General features: G+C 40.6%; 1 protein-coding gene and 1 non-coding gene across 2 annotated transcripts; both read right to left on the bottom strand.

Annotated features, from left to right (window-relative positions):
* Positions 1 to 25,677, bottom strand: LOC133606841 (eukaryotic initiation factor 4A-I-like). Its single transcript, XM_061961208.1, has 11 exons — positions 25,563 to 25,677; positions 21,746 to 21,788; positions 19,093 to 19,225; positions 14,067 to 14,206; positions 6,485 to 6,653; positions 4,693 to 4,802; positions 4,460 to 4,603; positions 4,255 to 4,392; positions 4,080 to 4,169; positions 540 to 619; positions 1 to 454 (listed from the first exon to the last, which is right to left on the bottom strand). The coding sequence occupies exons 1-11, from the start codon at positions 25,583 to 25,585 to the stop codon at positions 310 to 312; spliced, it is 1,215 nt and encodes a 404-aa protein (XP_061817192.1). The 5' UTR covers positions 25,586 to 25,677; the 3' UTR covers positions 1 to 309.
* Positions 4,901 to 5,041, bottom strand: LOC133607035 (small nucleolar RNA SNORD10). Its single transcript, XR_009815365.1, has one exon. It is a non-coding gene; the product is annotated as a small nucleolar RNA SNORD10 (small nucleolar RNA).
* Positions 25,678 to 25,848: the final 171 nt, after the last annotated feature.

Here is a 25,848-nt window from a genome sequence, read left to right as displayed (position 1 = left end):
TTAACTATACAGGTTGTTTTTTATTGTGTACTCTGAATCCCCCCCAATGTTTTTTTTTTGTTTTAAGTACACAGAGATCTAAACACTGTGGTCCAATGCAGCGCTTCCACTTCTTGCAATGGTAGTATTCTAATTATGCAACAGCCACCAAGGTTAAAACATGTATGCAAATTAGCAGGACATCTGATTGGATTGGAACGTCTTTATATAGGCTTCCTTCCCAGGGAAAGGAAACGGTCAAGCGGAGTTTTGTTTTTCTTTTAAATGAAGGGGCAAATCGATAAATCTGTTTTTTTTTGTTTTGTTTTTTTAGATAAGATCGGCCACATTCATGGGCATCTCCTCGATGGTGGTGTTATAGAAGGTCTCGATGTCCCGCAGTGTGCGTTTATCATCCTCGGTCACCATGTTGATGGCGACACCCTTACGACCAAAACGACCACCACGGCCAATCCTGATGTGATGGGGAGAGAATCCAAACATCTCCAGTTGGAGGCCATTTTTGGTGTGGCAAAAGAAGGTGCTCAGGGGGTACTCACCTGTGGATGTAGTTCTCCCGGTTGGTCGGAAGGTCGTAGTTGATGACGAGCGATACCTGCTGCACATCAATACCGCGAGCCTACCAATCAAAACAGCAGATGTAGGGACGTTAGCTCGGCCATGTTTTATGTTATACAACAATGTGATCTGTCATACAGTTGTGCAACTTGGACAGAGACCGAGCCACAGTGGAGAGCAGATCGTGTATTCTCTACCAAAAGTACTTTCAGTCCTGAACCAACACAATAGTTGGTAGGAGAGGGAACCTTGGACTTCATTACTCAACTGCAGAAACACAGGCATGATTTACGATCTACAATTAAGTTTGACGAGCAGGGCAACCAGGAAGCAGCTCATCAGTCGATCATGTAAACATTTGGCACATAAGCTTGTGATCACAGAGCCGCTATAGTTTGTCTATGTTAGCGCTTATAATAATTATAATAATAATAATAATAATATCACTAATGCCGTATTTTTCGGATTATAAATCGCTCCGGAGTACAAGTCTCATCGGCCGAAAATGCATAATAAAGAAGGATAAAAACATAAGTCGCACTAGAGTATAAGTCGCATTTTTTGAGGAAATTTTGTTGATAAAATCCAACACCAAGAATAGACATTTGAAAGGCAATTTAAAATAAAGAATAGTGAACAGGCTGAATAAGTGTACGTTATAAATAACCAACTGAGAACGTGCCTGGTATGTTAACGTAACATTATGGTAAGAGTCATTCAAATAACTATAACATGCTATACGTTTACCAAACTGTCACTCCTAATCGCTAAATCCCATGAAATCTTCTTCCTCTGTGTCGCTTCTAAACAACTCTGCCAACTCTAAAGGTCGACAATGCGCCGCCTCCTCTTCTTCTATCGGCACGTCGCTTAGGTCAGAGTCATAGTCAGTTGGATGAGATAATAAATATTTGATATTTTACGGTAATGTGTTGATAATTTCACACATAAATCGTTCCAGAGTATAAGTCGCACCCCTGGCCAAACTATGAAAAAAAACTGCGACTTCTAATCCGAAAAACACGGTACTTGGTTCTTATAAGTCAGGGAATGTAATTAAGTATTGTTAGTGCTTTTTGAATGTCATTTTATTGGGTGTAATGAAGAGGATCTCCCATTGGCTCCGCTGTAAACGGACATTTATTTAGAATGCTTAAAAAAAACAACCATCTGTTATATATTTCATAATGATTGTGAACCATAGGCAAAATTCAAAAAATAAAAATAAGTGCAGCTCCCCTTTAATATGGTTGGGCGTCCTTTAGAATATATTAATGTGTCAAGGTAGTGAGGCCATTAACCTGTGGCACTACTTGACATAATTGAAACCAGTCACATGTGTTGGTAGTTATGAGTCTTAATACTTAGTGAGGTGAGTTCAGCTTTTGTATGTCAATTACTTAGGTTATAGTCAAAAACTGTGACCTGATTGTCAGTTTATTTACAAGTATCAGTGAAGAAATATACTAAACCACTCCTCCATACATCAGCCTGATTTCTATAAACTACCCTGAACTGTGAAACACAAACCACACTTCTACAGAAACCAAAAGTCCCTAAACTTTTGGTGGTAAAGGGCCTATTGATGGAGGCAGGAACCCTGCCAAACAAAAACCTACAAATGTGCCGACTTGCTTTACCGCATACGTCACTCCATTCGTTAAAACGACTGAAGTTGATGAGAACGCTGTGCTGCCAGAAAAAAAAAAAAAAAAAAAAGGCCTGCTATCATGGCCGAAGCTCCAAAACAACGAAAAGTTTTGTCCGAGGAGACAAAAACACAGAACTTACAGATAAAAAGGCAGTGAGGATCAACATTGCCACGGCTTTTACTCACTAGCGTGAGGTCAAAGACATGGAATTTCAGACCGATGCTGCCTTGGCTCTGTTCCTGCTGGACTCCTGACTTTTGATGCTCAAATCAGAGTGATAATGCTAATGTTAGCTATCGGAAGGTTGCGTGGTAGAAATAAGAGCTACTAACGTGTTAGTTTCAATACCACTTCCTTTGAAAAAACATCTCCCGCCTGTCATCCTTATTTTGTTTTGAAAGCTTATGACGATGGCTGCTGATAAAGTAAATGCCCTAAAGCCAGCCGCATTACCGCACCGTTTGAAAGTGCAAGACGTTTCTCAGACACAAGCAAAGGCTAAAGCAGTCTGATTTTTGTTGGATATTTTTTGTCAGGACAAATCTAAGTGTGGTTTTGTCATCTTGGAGTCTTCCTTACCAACAGTGTGCACAAACTACAGTTTCATCTAAATTTAAAGAACAGATATATCAGTATTGGTCTTGAGAAACAAGAAGTTATCGTCACAGCTTGGGAAAAGGGTATTAGTAATATTTATGAATTAAAATGTCTTATCCAAGAAGAGGCATTTTTAAAGTCGACAACACACTTTGGTATTGATAGACCATAAAAGATTACCGTATTTTCCGCACTATAAGGCGCACCTAAAAACCACAAATTTTCTCAAAAGCTGACAGTGCGCCTTATAACCCGGTGCGCTTTATATATGGATAAATATTAAGATTCATTTTCATAAAGTATCGGTCTCGCAACTTCGGTAAACAGCCGCCATCTTTTTTCCCCGTAGAAGAAGCGCGCGGTGCATGCTGGGATATGTGACGTTTCATTTCCATTTGTGTGTTTATGTAAAGACCCCAAAATGGCTCCTATTAAATGTGTTGTCTGTCTAATTATAAATAATGCAGACGAGGCGTGTTAACTGAGTTCTCAACGTTTACTCACAGCGTGCTCATAACCACATTCTAACTCCCAGCATACAACAACGCTTCTCAGGGCTACCGCGCATGCTCGTCACCATCGTTGCATGCTGGGTAGTGTAGTTGTTATATTTGCTAGCTCATAACATCACATTAAGAGACACGCTTACGCGCTTAATTCAATACTCGCCGTCATTCCGGGTGGATTGACAAAAGACCTCCAGCCGCTAGATATTGGTGTCAACAGGGCATTCGAAGCTAGACTGCTAACTGCGTGGGAACAATGGATGACAGAAGGCGAACACACGTGACGTTCACCAAGACAGGGAGACGGAGACAGCGCCAGACGACATTTTGGATCTCACATTCGCCCAACTTTTCAATTCGGACAACGAAGGAGAATAATTCGAGGGATTTATGAATGAAGAATAACTTCAGAAAGTGAGCGCTATGTTTATTTTGTGTGTTGTGACATTAACGTTCGAGCAACATTATGTTGCTATTGCTCTGCACTATTTTGAATTTTACTATGTTTGTGATTGCACATTTGCGTACATTTTGGGAGTGAACAGAGTTGTTAGAACGCTGGTTTTTAATATATTATTAAAGTTTGACTGACCTATCTGACTGTTTTTTTGACATTCCTTTAGCGCAGTTAGATGCGGCTTACAACACCGGGCGGCTTATAGGTGGACAAAGTTTTGAAATATGCCGTTCATTGAAGGCGCGGCTTTTAACCCAGGGCGCCTTATGGTGCGGAAAATACGGTAATAAAAAATAAACAAGTGTGTACCAGAAGGTCCGTGGTGATGAGGACTCGACTCGAGCCTGAACGGAATTCCCTCATGATTAAGTCTCTCTCTTTCTGGTCCATATCACCATGCTGTCCAAAAAAAACCAAAAGAGCAATGTTAGCATTAATGCGGATTAGTTTGAACACACTTCAAGAGTTTTTTGTTTTTTTTTACCATAGCAGACACGGTGAAGTCCTTTGAGTGCATCTTTTCTGTGAGCCAGTCCACTTTCCTCCTGGTGTTGATGAAGATGACGGCTTGCGTAATAGTCAGGGTTTCATAGAGATCGCACAGCGTTTCCAGCTTCCACTCCTGGAATTGTGTCCACGAGTCAGGACAAAATATTCATCACAAAAGTCCCAGTTACCATTGTTCAAACCTCTTTCTCCACGTTGACGTAGAACTGGCGGATACCCTCCAGGGTCAGCTCTTCCTTCTTGACAAGAATACGAATGGGCTCACGCATGAACTTCTTTGTGACCTCTAAGACGTCGGCTGGCATGGTGGCCGAAAGTAGGACAACCTTGACAAAAATAAAGCGCACATACAAAAATGACCCACCAAGTTTACTATAGCTTAACTTTTAAGCTCCGGGTTGTTTCCAAAGGTTACCTGCGTGTTGGACGGCAGTTTTTGGAAGATCTCGTAGATCTGGTCTTTGAAGCCTCGACTGAGCATTTCGTCAGCCTCGTCCAGCACAAACATCCTGATGTGTTTGGAAGCTGAAAAAGTTTTGTTTCTTTTTTTAGTTTTATAGCAGGCCAGAAGAAACACTCTTCAGGGGAGGGGGCAGAAGGTCATCACCCTGTCTGGTGAGTGCTGTATTCAGAAGAGATCTAAGATCACATCCCCGGGCCCCTGCTCAGGCTTGCAACTCAGGTGAGCAAAACGCCCACCAGAGCGCTAACCCAGCAGGGCGCTTCCAGAGTCAGTTGACACGCATGAGTTTCATCATGATACAGCAAACCCCCATTCTTCAAATATTGGCCCGTGTTGACATATAGGATTTCCATTTGTTTTTAACTCTTAAAGCTGCTGTACATCAGCTAGGGATAAACCGCTCTCCTAGTTCAAACTACTGTAACATGCACTCATGGAAGGAAAACAAACAAAAAAACAATGCCATGGCGCAAAGGCAGTGTTTAAAGTTATTTAGGATCTCGCTCAGCTGTTTAAACTCTGCTTCCCATTGTGCTTACATATACAGACACAAAAAACTCATTCATTCAGTCCATGTGAAAGTGTTTTACAAAGTGTAACTTTTAATACTGACAAATATGGACATTTAAGTACCAATGATTATTAACACAGAAATGACAAATGTTTGGCTGAAACCGAAAATAAGGAAAACAAACCTATATAAATTATGATAATTATTAATTCCTTTGCATTTAGAATAGAATAGACTTTATTGACACTATATGTGCATATAACGAGATTATGGACTCCAACTTAAGGTGCGATAGTGGAAACTAATAGTAGTAACAGATAAAAAAATAAGAATTGAAATAAACACTACTATCCAATTAGGACTCAGGGCTGGGCAATTAACCAATATACAGTATATTGCAAAAGATACATAAAATGAATTAAAAAAAACATGTTCAATACAACGTTCCCATTTTCTTCTTTTGTAGTAAGAAACCGGAAGTTGAGAAGTTATTTCGCTCTCTGGTAACAGTCACAGTATGACAGTTTGTTGGAACCCCACCCCAAACGAACCAAATATAGACCAAAGATCACATCACCTTAGCCATACTCCCCTTTGAGCACAGCCCAGCACTAAACCTGCAGAGAAGAGTTTTTAGGTTCTCTATTCTTTACACTTTAAGCATTTTTTATTTATTTACATATTTCTTATTTTGCACCTTAATTTTGAGAGGTTATTGTTAAGTGTTCAATGTGATTTTAGACTTCTGCTTATATTGATGGTTTAGTGTTGACATTTAATTTTTGCCATGAAAGCTCAGCGGAAGGTTACATTTTGAATAAAGCTTTACATTTGTATTTTTCTCCTGGTCCTTATTTTTGATAGGTCAAAAAAATATAAATGACATAAAAGAACACTTAAATCGTGATAGTTTTTAGCTATATCCCCCAGCCCTAGTATAACTAAGACTGTGTACGCCTCACTAAAATCAAGGCATTGCGAATGCGCATATTATTATATCAGCTGTGCAAATGCTCTGTCTGAGTTAAAGACATGCCTCGCCATACATGTATTGTTGACTTTAGTTTGTTTACAAAAAATTCACTTGAGGTAAGGCTGCTTAGAATGAACACTTATCTATTTGGATACCATGTACTGTACTGATAACTGTAAAATATTTAGGAGCGGGCACTATTTTAGGGAAAACACTCAAAAAAGCCTTTTAAGACCCAAGCTAAATCTTTGAATACTTACAGAGGTTTTTGCGGGTCAACATGTCAAAGACTCGGCCTGGGGTACCCACCACAATGTGGGGGGACTCTGCCTGCAGCTTCTGGACTTCGCTTCGAATGCTTGTTCCTCCAATGCAGGCGTAGCAGCTGGAGCCAATGTAGTCGCCTAGAGCCAACACCACTTTCTGAATCTGGATGACAGATTTAGTCGGGTTAAAAAGCTTAGTCAGTTCTAATAGTGCTTTTTGCCTAATGAGGCTGGATCTATTACATTTATATAGTACACTTTAAGCGGTCCCAAAAAGTAACATGCAAAGTTTCTTACAGGTTTGTCTTTGACTACATTTTCATAGTCGAGTGTATTGATTAGATTTTTCCCATAGCCGACGATCAATCCAAAGTGACTTTTTTCTTTTAAGTGAGAAACAGATTATGATTTGTAGTACTTAGGGTTGTATAGTACAGTGATTTTCAACCTTTTTTTGAGCCAAGGCACATTTTTTGCGTTGGAAAAATCCGGAGGCACACCACCAGCAGAAGTCATTAAAAAACAAAACTCAGTTGACAGTAAAAAGTCGTCGCAATTGTTGGATATGACTTTAAACCATAACCAACCATGCATCAATTTAGCTCTTGTCTCAAAGTAGGTGTACTGTCACCACCTGTCACATCACGTCCTGACTTATTTTGAGTTTTTTGCTGTTTTCCTGTGTGTAGTGTTTTAGTTCTTGTCTTGCGCTCCTATTTAGGTGGCTTTTTCTCTTTTTGGGGTATTTTCCTGTTGCAGTTTCATGTCTTCGTTTGAGCGCTATTCCCCGCACCTGCTTTGTTTTAGCAATCAAGACTACCGGTATTTAAGTTGTTTTTAATCCTTCTTTGTGGGGACATTGTTGATTGTCATGTCATGTTCGGATGTACATTGTCTTTGCTCCACAGTAAGTCTTTGCTTTTGTCCAGCATTGTTTTTGTTTACTTTGTAGCCAGCTCAGTTTTAGTTTTGTTCTGCGTAGCCTTCCTTAAGCTTCAATGCCTTTTCTTAGGGGCACTCACCATTTGTTTATTTTTGGTTTAAGCAATGGGACACCTTTTTAACCTGCACCCTGCCTCCCGCTGTTTCCGACATCTACAAAGCAATTAGCTACTGGCTGCCACCTACTGATATGGAAGAGTATTACACGGTTACTCTGCCGAGCTCTAGACAGCACCGACACTCAACAACAACACATAATTTTCAGACTAATTACTGGTTTGCAAAAAATATTCTTACCCAAATAGGTGAAATTAGATAATCTCCCACAGCACAGTGGTTGAAAAACACTGGTATAGTATACCGGTACTAACAAAGTACAGATACTTTAAAAGCAAAAAACAGTGTGGAGACAAAGAAGGGAGAATGGCAGTGGCAGCAAGTCTACCGATCAATAATGAGGGTGCACAAAGTGCAATAAGGAGGTATTTGGGCTTCAAAACTGACGATAAAGGTGAAGCTATAAACATTGAAGCGTGCGATGCTTTAAAAAGGGATCGGTTTTGCAAAACCAACTTCTCGTACCTGTTTGAGTATTTTGGCTCTGCACAAGTCCCAAAAATTATCAATCAAACCATGAGGCATGGCGGACATACAGTTTGGAATTTGGCCAAATTAATCCTTTGGTGATATCAACAGATATCTTCATATATGGTAAAGCTTTACTCGAAGAGCTTTGCACAAGTTCACCATGGTAGTCAGACGTTGTGGTCAATAAGCTCCTGTTTCTCCATACTCTTGTTGTGGGGCAGATCGACTTGTTCATGCATTCTACAATGTTGCCATTAAACTATGTCAGACTCCATATGGAAGTGCTAAAAACTACAACATGGCTGAGGGGAGAAGACAACAGTCAAAGTGGAGGCACGTTAATAAGTGTCCACAAAACGGTGTACGCTGAAAATACGACCAGAAAGTGGCATGAAGATTGTAAAATAATCAATGCAAAATTTTGACCAAAGAACCAGCCTTGCATGTTATGTAGACCACAAAATATGAAAAATATGACCCCTTTACCCTTCAGAATTAACATATAAAGCATCCAGACCTGCACAAGGAGTTTAAAAACGGACAGATAAGAATGTAGTATACTAGCTTCCCATTATGCCCACATAGATGCATAGGCGCCGCATATATCTGGTTGGCCCTAACCCATAAATTAGCATATTAGCGAAGTTGAAACTGCCCGCATAGCATGAACTTATGCAAGTAAATTGACTAACTTTTGGTACAAATTCTTTTAATTTGTGTCTTATCTTTTTAACAATGTGTTTTACCTGGTAAATGTCTTCTGAGTAGTTTAAGCCCCAGTATTGTTTTTAGTATTTACTAGGGGTGTAACGGTACGTATTTTGTATTGAACCGTTTCGGTATGGGGCTTTACCGAACGAGTTTCTAAGCTAAAGTCTTAACAAGCTGCTTTGCTCCTTCTGCCTCTGTCTCAGCACCCAGCATTGTCCCACCCACACAACCATCTGATTGGTACACACAAAGCGGTAACAGCCAATCAGCTGCGCGTATTTAGGGCGCATGTAGTCAGTGCTTCAGCGTCGAGCAGCTAGGTGTTTAGCAAGTGAGTATAAGGCATTCGTACTCTCCCCAAATTAAAATAAACACCTCCCAGTCAACTACTAGTAACATCACTATGAGCCCGTTGACCTTCTAGAAACAAACTGCAGCTCAGCTCGCTCGCAGTCCTGGCTTGAGGTGAAGGCTAATTAGCTTTTAGCGTAGCGTTAGCTAATTTTGGGGTGTGTGTTTGCATGTGCGTGTGTGTGTGCATGTAGTCTCTCCTATTGCTATTGTAATATTTTTTCAGCTATAGTTACATTAATCAATAGTAATGGAGCAGCCTGGTTTTGAATGGCATGGTCCCTGCTATCACATGTTGATACATACATAACATTTACATAATAAAAATAAACTACAGGCTTCCCAAATGCTGTAATAAATTAAGCATGATGAGTTGACTTGAAACTGTTTAATGTTGCACTTTTTATATGCAGAAGAAAAGTTTTGTCATTCTATTTAATCTGAGCAACAACTTGAGGCAGTTTAATGTTGATTAACGTGGGCAGAAATATTATAGTTTTCCCAATGTTAAAAGGATAATGCCATTGTTTACAAATTTGGTAAATAACCAAAAAATTTATATTTTGTTGTTTTCTTACTGTACCGAAAATGAAACCAACCGTGACCTCTAAACCGAGGTACGTACCGAACCGAAATGTTTGTGTACCGTTACACCCCTGGCAACCATAAATCATGAAGCATTTAATACAATGTCCATAAAGCGATCTATTCTATTTTTACCTACTTTTAGCTTATGGCATATGTGGTCAGTCGCATCAAACATATTTTCTAAGTGATGTACCACAAGGTAATTAGGGCCGCTGCTAGTAGGGATGTACATCGTTAGAATTGTATCGATACCAGTATTCATCGGTAGGTACTCTTATTTGTACTATCTGTAATTGGTATAAATAAAGACGTTAAAATGTTTTGGCACATTAACTATCTCACAACAGGGAAGTCTTATCAACATCTGCTTTTAATTCTTAGACAAGTCAAAAATGCAATGATTTTATGTCATCTTGTAAACATCCCACAGATCATTACAATTATACTCCGCTGAAAGTAATATTTATTTATGTAGGCACAGCACAAACTTTTCACATGGTACTGTTTATCATATCAAATATATCATGAATCAATACAATCATTTAGGATATTAGGTGGGTGTGCAAGGTGTGTTTTGATAGTATACACCCCTAGCTGCTAGTATGACAAAACATATTACCGGTACTATCACTTCCTTTTTCAACCACAGATGTCTGGTGCAGGTTCAGGGAAAGTGACTCCTCCCGGTGCTCCCACTCTCAAGAGGTTTTTGAGCAGCATGCAAAGTACTCAAAATGATTCCAAAGATGCTAAAAAGCTCAAAAAGGCAGTGGCTGAGTACATCTGTGCCAATATTTACAGTTAAGAAAGCTGGTTTCAGAAACCTTCAACAGCTAGGCCTGGGCTAATTAATTTTACGACCAAATTAACCACCTATGAACAAATACATATTGCTTGTATATGCTTACAAATGCAATAAACTTGTATTTCGCATATATTTCAAGATTGTAATTGGAATGTAAACATTTAAAGTACCAGTATGCTTAATTGTATTCTTAAAACCATATCCAATTGTATTTACAATTGTGAACTCAGCAAAGTATGTGAAAATACAGTCTAAACTTCACAAAACGCCACAACTACACTAGAGCAAGCTCGGACACAGGCAATTACAGTGTCTGTTGGTCCACGTGAGGAGTCAGTTAAGCTAGATCTAACCAGCGCCAGGCTGGAAAATTCATGCGCACATTGCATTTCTCATAGAATACATAACTCCCATATTTTTTCTTTAGTGACCGTGCCAGAGGTAAAAACATGCATTCTACTGAGGTGGCAAATGACGCGTTCAATCTGGGTCGCAGGGGATGCAGTCTAAGCAGAGATGCCCAGACTTCCCTGTCCCCGGCAACCTCGTCTAGTTCTATAGGGGGGGATACCGAGGCATTCCCAGGCCAGCAGTGAGACATAGTCCCTTCAATGTGTCTTAACTCTGCCCCAAGGTCTCTTAATGGCTGGACATGCCCGAAACACCTCACCGGGGAGGCGTCCAGGAGGCTTCCGTAGTGGATGCCAGAGTCATCTCAGCTGGCTCCTCTCCACGTGAAGGAGCAGCGGCTTTAATCGGAGTCTCTCCCAGATGACAGAGCTCCTCACCCTATCTCTGAGGGTGATACCAGACATCCTGCGGAGGAAACTCATTTCTGCCGCTTGTATCCGCGACCTTGTTCTTTCGGTCGTTACCCAAAGCTTGTGATCATAGGTGAGGGTAGGAACGTAGACTGCCCTGTAAATTGAGAGCTTTGCCTTCTGGTTTAGCTCCTTCACCACAACAGACCGGTGCAGTCACTGCAGACGCCGCACCAATCCGTCTGTCAATCTCACGTTCTACTTTTCCCTCACTTGTGAACAAGACCCCGAGATATTTTAACTCACCCATTTGAGGCAGAACTACACCCCTGACCCGAGGGGTGCAGTCCACCCTTTTCGGACAGATTTGGAGGTGCTGATCTTCATCCCAGTAGCTTCACACTTGGCTGAAAACCTCCCCAGCGAAAGGTGAAGGTCCCAGCCCGATGAAGCCAACAGGACCACATTATCTGCAAAAAGCAGAGATGTGATCTGGCCACCAAACTGGAAACCCTCCACACCCTGACTGCTCCTAGGAAGTCTGTCCATAAAGATAATGAACAGAACCGGTGACCAAGGGCTGCCCTGACGGAGTTCAACGTCCACTGGGAACATGTCTGACTTATTACCGACAATTCAAATCAGACTCCTGCTCCGCTTGTACAGGGGCCGTATGGCCCGTAGCAACAGAGCCTGGACCCCGTACTCCTGGAGCACCCCCCACAGTACACAGTAAGGGACACGATTGAAGGCCTTTTCCAAATCCACAAAATACATGTGGACTGGTTGTACAAATTCCCATGCCCACTCCAGTACTCTAGCGAGGGTATAAATCTGGTCCCGTCTTCCACGACCAGGACGAAAACCACATTGCTCCTCCTGAATCCGAGGCTCGACTAACTCTCCTCTCCTTCACCCTGGAATAGACTTTCCCCGGTGAGAGAGGTAAAGAAGAACCCAAAGATCACTGTGCAGTAGGTTGAGAGCAAGTTCCACAAAGTCAACCATCACTACAGCCCTCAACCAGTCGGGGCTTTATGGCAGAGTGGCCCGATGAAAGACTCTCAGTGCAAGAAAGCCTGCATAGAGTTTGCCAAAAAACACATGAGAACACCATGAGACATAAGATTCTCTGGTCTGTTGAGACCAAGATTGAACTTTTTGGTGTTAATTCTAAGCGGTAAGTGTGGAGAAAAACAGGCACTGTTTTGTATTGGGCATTTGCAATCCCAACAGTGAAACAAGGTGGTGGCAGCATCATGCTATGGGATGTTTTTAGCTGCAGGGACAAGACAACTAGTTCCAACCAAAGGAAAGATGAATTCAGACAAGTACAGAGATATCCTGGAAGAAAACCTTTTCTCAGGAACTCTGACAGGGCTGAAGGTTCACCTTCCAACAAGACAATGACCCCAAGTACACAGCTAAAATAACACAAGAGTGGCTTCAAAGAACTCTGTGCCCATTCTTGACTGGCCCAGTCTGAGCCCCAACTTAAACCCAATTGAAAATCTTTGTAGAAACCTGAAAATGGCTGTCTACCAATGTTCACCAGAACTGGAAAGGATCTGCAAAGAAGAATGGCAGAAGATCCCCAAATCCAGGTGTGAAAAACTTGTTGCATCATTCCCAAAAAGACTTATGGCTGTACTAGCTCCAAAGGGTGCTTTTACTCAATACTGAGAAATGGTCTGAATACTTATGACCATGAGATATTTCGGTTTTCCTTTTTGAATAAATTAGCAAAAATATCTACATTTCCCTTTTTTTCTGTCAAGATAGGGTGCTGAATTTGATATTTTGGCAAATGGCTGTAATGAAACAAAGTGAAAAATGTAAAAGGTTTTGAATACCTTCTGAACCCACTGTATAGAGTTTATTATTCGTGCACTATTGATTAGTGATGCAGTAAAATTTGGGCCATTAAAAAAATACTTTGATCACCGGAACAGCGCTGCCTAAACCGAATGTTGTGATGATGCAAGCAATACGCACGGGATTGTCTGAATTGGAGGCAGCACGTCTGCAATGTGGGCGTACTTTTATGTATCCGAGATATACCCGCAGACAGCGATCTGCAAAACTTAAAGAGGACGGAAGCGGCTTTTAAAAGAGAGAAAGGCTACCAGCAGCGCAAAGCAATTATGACGTCAGGCTCTCTGGAGCTATTGCTTTTTGTCACGGACATGGAGCGACAGAGGTAAAGCATCTCGAAACACGAGTAGAGTCTACAAAAACACCAGAAATAGATGCTAGATTTAGTGCAAGTGGTCTTCCATGGTGACTAAAAGGATTGGAGACTTCTCTAGAAGAAAATGCATCTCAACAAAGTACAATAAGCAGCAACAACTGACAAACCGAGCAAAACAATATGATGTAAGAAAAAAATATATATGGTCATGGTAGATTTATATAGCACATTTCTAAAAGAGACTACTGCCCCAAAGTGCTGCACAGATTTAGCCTGAAAGATAAATTAAAAATAATCAAAATAAGCACAACAATTCTATAAAAAAATAAATTATAAATTATATAAAACAGTTAAAAAATTGATAAAAAGAAAAAGATAAACATGTCAATACACATGTCCAGCTCAGCTTGTGTTAAAAGCCAGCGCAGGTAAGTCTTTTTAAAGAAGATTTAAAAATATCGAGATGTTGCTGTTGAGAGATTGAGCGTTCCAAAGTTAATACTGTTAATACAATAATTAAGGTTTGTTTTTAAATATATGTACAATTTGTTTGCCTTTTTAAAAGAAAATATATGCAAACAATGTAATTATGATATTGTGGCAATCTAGAGGAATGTGTACACACTCTCTCTTGATTACCTGTTGAGCCAGCTCCCTGGTAGGGGCCAATACCAGAGCCTGGGTGCCCTTCAGGGACATGTTGATCTGCTGGAGAATGGAAATGGCAAAGGTGGCAGTCTTTCCAGTTCCAGACTGGGCCTGAGCAATCACATCATAACCTGCAACACAACACAAAGGTTTAATTCTATGAGGTTTTATGGACAAAAAGGCACCCTCGACTTGGGATGCCAAACTAGGTCAACAAGCAATGTTTAAAATCAGATTTGATTACGGCCTGCTTAACTGACCCAGCCCTTAGAGCAAACAGTTGTCCCAAAATTACCGATCTGACTTGCTGACTTCCCTTACCCACCTTGTTTGAACATGCCACAGGCGGTTCATCTTGAGACCTGTTGGGGATATACAGTAGATATCCAGCAGTGGCGACTGCTCTAAGACTGCAAGTAATACTGGGCTTTGCCTAATTGGAGAGGGGAGGGGGGGGGGGGGGGGGGGGGGTCAAATATGTATTATATAGACTAAATAATGCGCTAGAATTAAGGATGTAAATATCTTTGTGATGGACGATGCGCCTCGCATCTCGATACATGTGTTACGAAGCGATTCAAAAACTATAAAACAGAGCGATTTGATGCAATTGAATTTAGTGTATGAACAATTCAATAAGATTCAATAATGTATGAACGAATTGATTCAATGGTTAACATTTGTTGATGGACACAATTTTTACACCACAAAAGAATGTAAGCTTTCCTTCCTGTGCGATATCCATCCATCCATTTTCTACTGCTTATCCCTTTATGCTTCTCCCTATATTAGAGCAGGGGTGTCACTCAGTTACGCTCAGGGGCCACATGGAGGAAAATGTATTCCCACGTGGGCCAGACTGGTAAAATCACGGCATAACAACTTAAAAAATAAAGACAACTTCCAATTATTTTCTTTGTTTCACTTTGGTCAAAAATAGAACAAGCACATTATAAATAACCCTCTTGGCAAAACACTTTGGGTCGTTTCAAAAACACAATTAAAAACACTATGGATTTAAGACTTTCTCAGTGTACATACAAAGCCAGTAAACTTTAAGCACTTCCAGTTTAGTATTGTCTTGTTGGCAGTTTACCAATAAAAATGTGTTTGGAAAAATTAATCAAGTGTTTCCTCATACCTCCACAAAAGGTGACATCCACAACTGCCACAACACAGTTATCATTCAAATATTACAAATTACAATATAAACTAAACTATTATCAAAATGACACTATCCATCAATCCAAGGTAACATAACTACAAACTTTAACCAATGTGAACATGGTAGATTTAATTAAGCATAAAATAAAATAGAACAATGTGGGGTTTTTTTGTTTTTTTAAACAGTGGAGTTCAGGGTGCGCATCGAGTCGTCAACCAATTGAGAGTGCTGCATGGAACTCCAACTACAAAGATGATGATCATGTTGACTTAAGTCTTTGCATCTTATCATTTTTTACCCGTTGAGTTGATCATTTACAATGAAAGAAGGTGTTGCGCGTCTACACTACATCAGTCTGCTGCCAGCCACAACAGGCGCAGCTGACTGCTTGCACCTGCTCTGATTGGAGTAGCGGCATTCAATCCAGAGGGCGCTTAGTCAGCTGACACATTGTGTCATTCGTGACAGTTAGGACCTTGGCACCAAGCGCTCGGACTAGATCTGTCCAAGCTCAGTTTATAAACATGAACTGACGAAAAATACTGAGAGGCTAAACATCTTCTAAGACAACTGATAAATTAAATGCCATGAGACTAACTATAACCTGATAAATGAGAACACCCTAAGGCACATTCATCTTTAAATATAAAAAAGCACATTCTGTAAAAGTGACATGTTTGTAGTATTTCCTCATTCTTAACGTCAAAAAAAGTAAAAAAGGTAAACATGTCAAATATATAAAATTAAGCAAAAGAAACCGCCTCATGAATTTATCATTTACCCACAGGACAACTTTCTGACTGTTGGACATTGCAGACAAAGCCTGACTTTTTATGAACAATTCGGTACACTTTAATTTTCCAAAGCATACCGTTTTGTTGCTTTCCATTTCCTTATTTGTTAGTAAAAGAACTGCAATCTAATATTGTCTGTTTTTTTACATGTATCTGTAGATTTATATTAAACCATTCCTCGAGACGCCATCAACCTGATTTGTATCAACTACTTTGAACTGTGAAATGTGGTTGAAACACAAACCACACACTTTTACATAGCTCCAGGAAAAGGGCCTAATGTGAGAACAGAGTAGCAGCACTGTACAGTGCAAGCATTTTAGTCACATTTGCAACTAAAAATAGGTTGTGTGAGTTTTGGGGGTAATAAAAAAAAAAAAAAAAAAAAAAAAAAAAAAAAAAGGAGCCCACAGATTGCAACTCTTTCATCGCATTTTGCTTTCAAAATAAATCCATCCAAACCAGAGTAAAATGTTCACCTATCTGTATAGCATGTTTGAAATAAATGTAAACCATAACCAAATGGGACTGTGATTGAGCCGTGTGTCCTTTCTTCCTCCTCCATGCACAGAGGGGAGTGGGGCTCCAGTTGTTCACACACGTCTTAAACACGGAATAAACAAAGTTGGAGGAACTGGTCAGTAAAATAAGTTTTTTTCCACCACCTTAAACTCGTTTTTGTGAATTTAAAATCAAGGCATGGTGGAGATTTAGTTACGTCAACGGGTATTTCCATGTATGGGTTAGTAAATGGGCCAAACTATATTGTGATATGAGTTTTGATCCCTATCGCCCAGCCCTACACTGGTTATTTGAGACTATATTCATGTTAAGAGGAGCTAAAAATGAGCTTCCCCTACTTGAAAGACCCGCAGCCACCTTGCTTTAAAATGTACCATAAGGATGTAACAGTATAATGATAAACCGTGGTAAAATTACAAACGTTCGTAATACAGTTTAAATGTTTAATTACCGAAAAATTTCATTTTCATTTTAGGCAACACTGCTTAATTCATGTAAACAGAAGGGACACCGCCGCATGCGCACTAGCACCATTAGACTGGGGGAAAAATGGCGGCAACTACATGGACTTTGCTCGAGAACTTTGCTCTGGAGATGTTCCCTCCCAGTAAACAGAGCCCATTGCTTCGTTTCACTCGTTTCTACTTCCGTGGAGTCTCTGCGTGTGTTTAAGAGCGCTCTGCTGTTATTAGATGAAGACACGTGTGGACAGTGTTGGAGACAGACACATTTGTCCCACACAAAGTATATACTGGAGGACAAAAATATTTGATGTTGCAGTTTCATTTTGAAAGTGCAACATTGCGTCTTTCCGTTAGCTGCTGTGACTGAGACACCATGCAAAAGGCGATGTGTCGGGAACGTAACAACTTGTTTATAAAGTCTTTAGTTTGTTTCACTCGTTCTTTAACTGCTAACTTTGTCAGTGTCCCAATAACATAAATACTAGCTGTTTTGTCAACTCATCGAATTGAACAAATCGTTGTGTTGTCAAGTGAGCAACAAAGATTGTGTATTCGACGTGAGAGGTATCACTCTTTTATTTTTGTTGGCTAAACTGCTGCATTGAACCACAGAACAAAACTACAAATATAAAAATAATATAAACACCATGGTTTTTTTTATATTACTTGTGTTTTTTTTCCCACAATGTTATTACTTTAAAAAACATTCATGTGACATAGGATTTTGTTAAAATATTCCTATATAAATATTTCTGCTCAAACCCTTCCTAGATTTGTCCCGAAACAGCATGTACATACTGTACATTTAGTACATGTCAATGTACATTACTTAAAAAATACCTCTGTCAAAATGGAGATAACAGCATCATGTAAGGAGAAAAAGCTGACACAGATACTATTAATGAACAAAAAAAAAAGTATTTGGATAACGTTTATCTATAGCCTTTTTATTAGACATTACAAATTACATGATGGTATTACTATCACATACCCCAACACCGTTTAACAAAATGAATAATCTAATTATTAAATCTTAATTTCAATATTGATAAAAAATCTATTATTTTGTCAATAATCAAGCAGCCCTTTGTTTAAGACTATATCTCATACATGATCACTGTTTTTATCTATATCAGGGGTGTCAAACTCAAATACAGAGTGGGCCATAATAATAATAATAATTACTAATAACATTAGTTTTAAGTGTACAACATTTTGTCAGGCTTTTTTTCAATAATAGCATTATCAACACCACAAGTGTATTGGCAAGCTCGTGGAAACCCTGTGATTGACAGCTGCAGCCCTGTACTAAGAAGAGCAAAAGCAAGATACCCCACACTTGGCTGGAGCAGATCCCAACTGACTAGGAGCAAGAGGCAAGGTACCCCTTAAATGTACTCCACAAAGTGTACAACACTTTGATCGACTATGTGCTTTGCTGCTGAAGAAGAAGACAAAGCCAGACGGACGGGGTGTCTACACCACCAATCGGTCTAGGGCTTGGTGGTATGTGCTCTATGAGTGCTTTATTAAAGTGTGGGTTTTAGGCCATTATGCATCAATGATGTTTCCATGTCTGACGCATTAAAATCTAAAAAGGATGCAGTAAACCAACTATCCATGCGCCACAGTAACAAGCAAAAGAAACCTTGTCAGGCCATACAAGAGCTTTATCAACCCTCTGCGCAGACTTTATCACCTCTACACAGTATCACTGCTCTCGCAACACTAGTATAGCTACAACAAAAACAACTACCCAATCGCCGCGGATTTCCTTAACTAAAAATACAAAATTGATTGATTCCACAATTTCAGTGGTCAAAGTGTTGCTATTTTGTGTCAATGTTTGAACTTTTAGGGGACGTTACGTTTCAGTTTTATGTGCTACCACGATTGCCTTACACCAACCTGGGTTACAAATCACCATTAAAGGGGAATGGTGATGATTTTCCTCTATTACATAAATGTTACAATGATGCCTCTTTTTAAATGGCTACGATAGCAATAGTTAGCAAGTATGAACCGGCATGTAGGTGAGCAAGTATGAACTGGCATGTAGGTGTTTGCCTCACCCTTGATACAAGGAAGAATGGCTCTCTGCTGGATGGCAGAAGGCTTCTCGAAACCGTAGGCATAAATTCCCCGGAGCAGATCCTCACGCAGGCTCATCTCATCAAAACCATCAACAATCTCATGCCAGTTGCTCTGCAATGTCGAGAAAAGAGGGTTAAATCAAACAAGGTTATTATATTAACGATTTTGTCCAGTATGGCTTAGCGTTAGGGTTGTTAACGATAAACCGATGCTACCAAACACCCGGTTTAAAAAGTGGCTAGTGCTCGTCCCCCACCCTGTTTCTTCACGAGGATTGAGACATTTTTCATCTAAAATGTGAATATAGGAACATCCTAGCAGTCGGCATTCTAATGACAACATATATTGTACAGTACATGTCTATTATGTTTGTAGGCTTTCAAAGTCTGCAGTGAGTAATCAGTGAACAAAAAAGCAAATGAGATCCTTTTTTTTTTAATTAATGCGCCACGTATGCTTAAAATGTATCAAAATACATAATTAAATGTTATTATAAATGTGCCCATCACTACATTACATATTGACTTACATCCTGTATATAAAACCTTAATGGAGGTGTTTGGATGTTTTAAGGGCTCTACAGGCAGAATAGAACAACTCACATAGGCTCCATCGCAAGCAAACTTTTGATCGCATGTACCGTATTTTCCGCACTATAAGCCGCACCTAAAAACCACACATTTTCACAAAAGCTGACAGTGCGGCTTATAACCCGGTGCGCCTTATATATGGATTAATATAAATATTTATTTTCATAAAGTTTCGGTCTCGCAACTACGGTAAACAGCCGCCATCTTTTTTCCCCGTAGAAGAGGAAGCGCTTCTTCTTCTATGGTAAGCAACTGCCAAGGTAAGCACCCGCCCCCGTAGAAGAGGAAGCGCTTCTTCTTCTACGGTAAGCAACCACCCGCCCCCGTAGAAGAAGAAGCGCGCGGGTATTACGTTTCATTTCCTTTGTGTGTTCCATGTTGATATACGACTCCATGCGCGCCCACATCACAGATGGTGTCAAAAAACAAGTGAAGCACACAAATACAACACTCGCCGTCATTCCGGGTGGATTAACCAAAGAACTCAAACCGCTCGATATTGGTGTCAACAGGGCATTTAAAGCACGACTGCGAACGGCGTGGGAACAATGGATGACCGAAGGCAAACACACCTTCACTAAGACAGGGAGACAGCGCCGGACGACATACGCCAACATCTGCCAGTGGATCGTAAATGCCTGGGCGGATATTTCGGTCACAACTGTGGTCCGAGCTTTCCGGAAGGCAATGACTTCGACGAGACGGAGCCGGCCATTTTGGATCCCGTATTCGCCCAACTTTTTAATTCGGACACCGAAGGAGAAGAATTCGAGGGATTTATGAATGAAGAATAACTTCAGAAAGTGAGCGTTATGTTTATTTTGTGTGTTGTGACATTAACGTTCGAGCAACATTAAGTTATTGATGTTATTGCTCTGCACTATTTTGAATTTTACTATGTTTGTGATTGCACATTTGCACATTATCGTACATTTTGGGAGTGAACAGTTGTTAGAACGCTGGTTTTTAATATATTATTAATGTTTGACTGACCTATCTGACTGTTTTTTTGACATTCCCTTTAGCGCAGTTAGATGCGGCTTATAACACGGGGCGGCTTATAGGTGGACAAAGTTTTGAAATATGCCGTTCATTGAAGGCGCGGCTTATGGTGCGGAAAATACGGTATTTAATATTTAGAATGCATTGAAAAAATCCATCCGTCATGTCTTTCATATAGACTGTGCGGCAAAATTCCTAAAAAGTGCAGTTCCCCTTTAAGACAATAACATGCTGATTGACAGTCTAAAAGTAACATGTATTCCTTTACTCATTTTGGCAGTTTTATGAAATGTTATCAAATCGCAAAAAATAATCCAAATGAAGTTCTCTCAAAATCGTGCAAAGCTAGTGCTAAAAAAAATAAACAATTAACCTTAAATATTAAAAAATAGCAACAATAAAAAACAAAACACCAAATCTAACTTCTTCAAACAGAAAAGCAACATTTTATGATGTTTAAAAAGATGTGTATAGTGACTATTGATTAGAATCGTATTATTGATTAGTCCTTATCATGTTAGCTATTTACTAGACTGTATGATAAATCTTATGATGCCACCGCCTAAATCGCGTTTATTATTGTCCCTTTTTCTGCTTTAAAAAGTACGGTACTTTAATTGATGTCGACAAAGTTCACCTGGCTGACTTAGGCTAAAATAACAGTTATTTTTCACACAACTTTCTCTAACACTTGTTAGCGAGCTAGAGAGGTTGAGACCGCATCCTCCCTCCAGACGTCATGCCTTGGTTTTAAATGCTGGCGTGTCTCAGATGTACTGCCATGAAAGTCAAGGCCCACTTTGCAAGATGAGCAAGGTATTCATGTCTTTAACAAGAATAGGAGGAAATGTTCTCACACTGAAGTGTTTACACTGGCAATGTTTTTACGCCGCTTTCCCATGGAAAAACACGAGTGTTGACGTCATGACTGTTGTGTGACAAATATAACTGTCGGTGACCAATTTTATCGTCTAATTGTTGCAGTCTTATAGAAATTAGACATCGAGCATAATAAAAACAAAAGCTGGTGGAAACTTACCTCAATGATGCCATCTGGCTCCATGCCCTCTGGGCCATTGTCTCTGTGGGTGGAAAAACTTGTTTAAAACAGTCTCCATCCATTTTTAGTTTTAAAGCATGTCAAGTAGGTGTGTCCCAATTCAAAATCCGATTTCTTGGCAGCGAGCAAAGGCAGCGAGCAAAGGCGGTCCCAACTCAAAAAAGTCCTTCGAATTTAGCTAACAAATGTGTCCATTTTCATTAGTTCAAAGAAGGAATAAACAATTTGTTGTACCGTATTTTCCGCACTATAAGGCGCACCTAAAAACCACAAATTTTCTCAAAAGCTGACAGTGCGCCTTATAACCCGGTGCGCTTTATATATGGATAAATATTAAGATTCATTTTCATAAAGTTTAGGTCTCGCAACTACGGTTAACAGCCGCCATCTTTTTTCCCCGTAGAAGAAGCGCGCGGTGCATGCTGGGATATGTGACGTTTCATTTCCATTTGTGTGTTTATGTAAAGACCCCAAAATGGCTCCTATTAAGTGTGTTGTCTGTCTAATTATAAATAATGCAGACGAGGCGTGTTAACTGAGTTCTCAACGTTTACTCACAGCGTGCTCATAACCACATTCTAACTCCCAGCATACAACAACGCTTCTCAGGGCTACCGCGCATGCTCGTAACTATCGTTGCATGCTGGGTAGTGTAGTTATATTTGCTAGCTCATAACACCACATTGAGAGACACGCTTACGCGCTTAATTCAATACTCGCCGTCATTCCGGGTGGATTGACAAAAGACCTCCAGCCGCTAGATATTGGTGTCAACAGGGCATTCGAAGCTAGACTGCTAACTGCGTGGGAACAATGGATGACAGAAGGCGAACACACCTTCACTAAGACGAGGAGGCAGCGCCAGACGACGCCAACATCTGCCAGTGGATCGTAAATTTGCCCAACTTTTCACTTCGGACACCGAAGACGAAGGATTTACGAATGAAGAATAACTTCAGAAAGTGAGCGCTATGTTTATTTTGTGTGTTGTGACATTAACGTTCGAGCAACATTATGTTGCTATTGCTCTGCACTATTTTGAATTTTACTATGTTTGTGATTGCACATTTGCGTACATTTTGGGAGTGAACAGTTGTTAGAACGCTGGTTTTTAATATATTATTAAAGTTTGACTGACCTATCTGACTGTTTTTTTGACATTCCCTTTAGCGCAGCGTAGGCGCGGCTTATAGTCCGGGGCGGCTTATTGGTGGACAAAGTTATGAAATATGCCATTCATTGAAGGTGCGGCTAATAATCCGGTGCGCCTTATAGTGCGGAAAATACGGTACTTGTGCACTGACAAAGATCCACCCATCCATACGGCCACCAGCTCACAGGCCTTGTGGTTGGAGTGTCTGCCCTGAGACTTTTGAGTTCAAACCCCAGCCGAGTCATACCAAAGACTATAAAAATGGGAGCCATTACCTCCCTGCTTGGCACTCAGCATCAAGGGTTGGAATTGGGGGTTAAATCACCAAATGAGCACGCCGCTGCTCACTGCTCCCCTCACCTCCCCGGGGGTGATCAAGGGGATGGGTACAAATGCAGAGGACATTTCACCACACTTAGTGTGTGTGTGAGACAATTGTTGGACATTATTTGCAGCTTTTATCCCAAGATCCTTAGCACATTGTCTTTCCCCAAAGTAATTGCTGGCTCTCACAAAGTCTGCATGATTTTCATTGTTGTTGGTGGGGAAGGGATCTGTGGTTCCTTCCTCTACGTCGTGCGATCACGTGTCTGGGTGGCTCATTATCTCTGGATCATATCTATTTACTCGCAAGCCGTGTACATCTTTCGGTGTTATACATCAGATATATGATAATAGCATCAAAATAGAGGCAACTTGTTTTACCACCTACTCAGTGGCCTTGTGGTTAGAGTGTCCGGTAGGTTGTGAGTTCAAACCCAGGCCGAGTCATAGCAGACTATAAAAATGGGACCCATTACCTCCCTGCTTGGCACTCAGCATCAAGGGTTGGAATTGGGGGTTAAATCACCAAATAAGCACGCCGCTGCTCACTGCTCCCCTCACCTCCCAGGGGGTGATCAAGGGATAGGTACAAATGCAGAGGACATTTCACCACACCTAGTGTATGTGTGACAATCATTGGAACTTTAACATTTGCAGCTCTTATCCCAAGATCCATAGCACATTGTTTCCCCCAAGTAATAGTTGGCTCTCACAAAGTCTGCTTGATTTGCATTATTGTTGTTGTTGAGGAAGGGATCTGTGGTTCCTACCTCTATGTCATGCGATCACGTGTCTGGCTGGCTCATTATCTCTGGATCAGCAGTGCACATCTTTCGGTGTTATACATCAGACATATGACAATAGCATCAAAATAGAGGCAACTTGTTTTACCACCTACTCTGTGGCCTAGTGGTTAGAGTGTCCGGTAGGTTGTGAGTTCAAACCCCGGCCGAGTCATACCAAAGACTATAAAAATGGAACCCATTACCCCCCCTGCTTGGCACTCAGCATCAAGGGTTGGAATTGAGGGTTAAATCACCAAAAATGATTCCCGGGCGCAGCCACTGCTGCTGCCCACTGCTCCCCTCACCTCCCAGGGGGTGAACAAGGGGATGGGTCAAATGCAGAGGACAATTTTCACCACACCTAGTGTGTGTGTGACAATCATTGGTACTTTAACATTAAGTGGGTTTGCAAAGCTGATTACTGCAAGTCAGGTTTGGCTTCGTTTTGTCTTACATTTTCCAGCCCTTTTTTTTCCGCGTTGATGTGCCGACAAGACGATCGTAAGAAGCCCGAAGATGTGAACACGTGACAGAACCAGGAAGCGCCAGACGTTCCCAGTTTACGTCGCGTCTCGAAAACTCCCTAAATAATAACCCAGCCTTGCCCAACCTCGTCCTAAGCATGCAGCCCCGGAATCGGAAGGCAGTTGTTTCATTAACCGCGGCCGCCATTTTTGTTACTCCCATTCAAAATGGTGGTTACACGGCACCGAAACAGTCAACGTCAAAACAAGTCGCGCCTGTAAATTATGTTAAAGCCGTTTAAATATTCAACTATTCATTTCACGACAATGCGTCAATAATAATTATTCCGTTGTGAACGCGTCACATTTAAGCTATTAGCATTTGTACCGTAAATAAAATATCGCATCTCGCCCTCCCATACGGTTTTATGCTTTATCAGCATTAGTCAGGATATCAAAATTTATTGGCACAAAACAGCATCCCTATAAAATTTTGTAACGTTTTCCACACTTTCACACATTTGCTCTTACCGGCATTGTTAGCTTGAGGGCCATGTGACATGATTTAATATAACGTGTTAACGTCGTCCAGAATACACGCAAAACACCACCGATGAGTAAATTGTGATTATTTAACTTACTTAAACAGGGTAAATTGGATGCGTTTTACTCGATTGAACAATTAATACACATTAGGCCTAGATAGCTGCCGCGAGGCCGCAGGCAGTCACATGTTACCGAAAGCTACAATATCTTATTCATAACGGTTATACTTAATTGCTTTATAAGCGCTTAGTTCTTATTAATGTAATATATAAAACGGCGGCCGACACAATTAAACACGAAAACGTGAAATTAGCTTACTCAGGGGAAAAAGACGACGAATAGACATCGAGATGCTAATACGTTTAGCCTCGGTAGGCCCGGGTGTAAGACTATTCTACATTCTTCTCACTAACATGACCGCAAGCGGTTATAAAATACATTTCAGGTATGGCGAAACACATGTAAACTTGAGCGCAGCCTATCGCTACTTTTCTCCGGTGAATCCATGTAAAACAGTTTCTTACCTATTATCGTTGTCAGCGGACATTATTACAAAGAAAGAAAAACTATGGCGGAATTTTCTTATATACGTCGATGGCGCAACGACGCTTTCTTATTGCAAGGGGCCGCCGTCATTTACCGGTAGTCCCGCCTACAAAGGATGGCGATTGGTCGAAAAGCACGTCATCAAGACGGAGGCGGGCTTGACGCGCTGGATGAAGTCACTTCCGGTCTAGAAATTGACGCCAATGATTTTTATTATGGCTTTGATACGTTTTTTTAATAACGTGTGCCCAATACATAATAAAA

Source organism: Nerophis lumbriciformis, linkage group LG05 (genome assembly GCF_033978685.3).
Source record: "Nerophis lumbriciformis linkage group LG05, RoL_Nlum_v2.1, whole genome shotgun sequence".
NCBI lineage: Eukaryota > Metazoa > Chordata > Actinopteri > Syngnathiformes > Syngnathidae > Nerophis > Nerophis lumbriciformis.
Note: the sequence above shows the minus strand (reverse complement) of the source record. Positions and strands in the feature narration are given on the sequence as shown.

Bases quoted from the DNA above. Each gene is read 5' to 3' on its own strand.
- LOC133606841 (XM_061961208.1), bottom strand. From the start codon at position 25,585: ATGTCCGCTGACAACGATAATAG. The intron at 21,789-25,562 runs GTAAGAAACTGT...TTCCACCCACAG, and splicing joins TCCGCTGACAACGATAATAG to AGACAATGGCCCAGAGGGCA. The intron at 4,604-4,692 runs GTAACCTTTGGA...ATTTTTGTCAAG, and splicing joins AACTGCCGTCCAACACGCAG to GTTGTCCTACTTTCGGCCAC.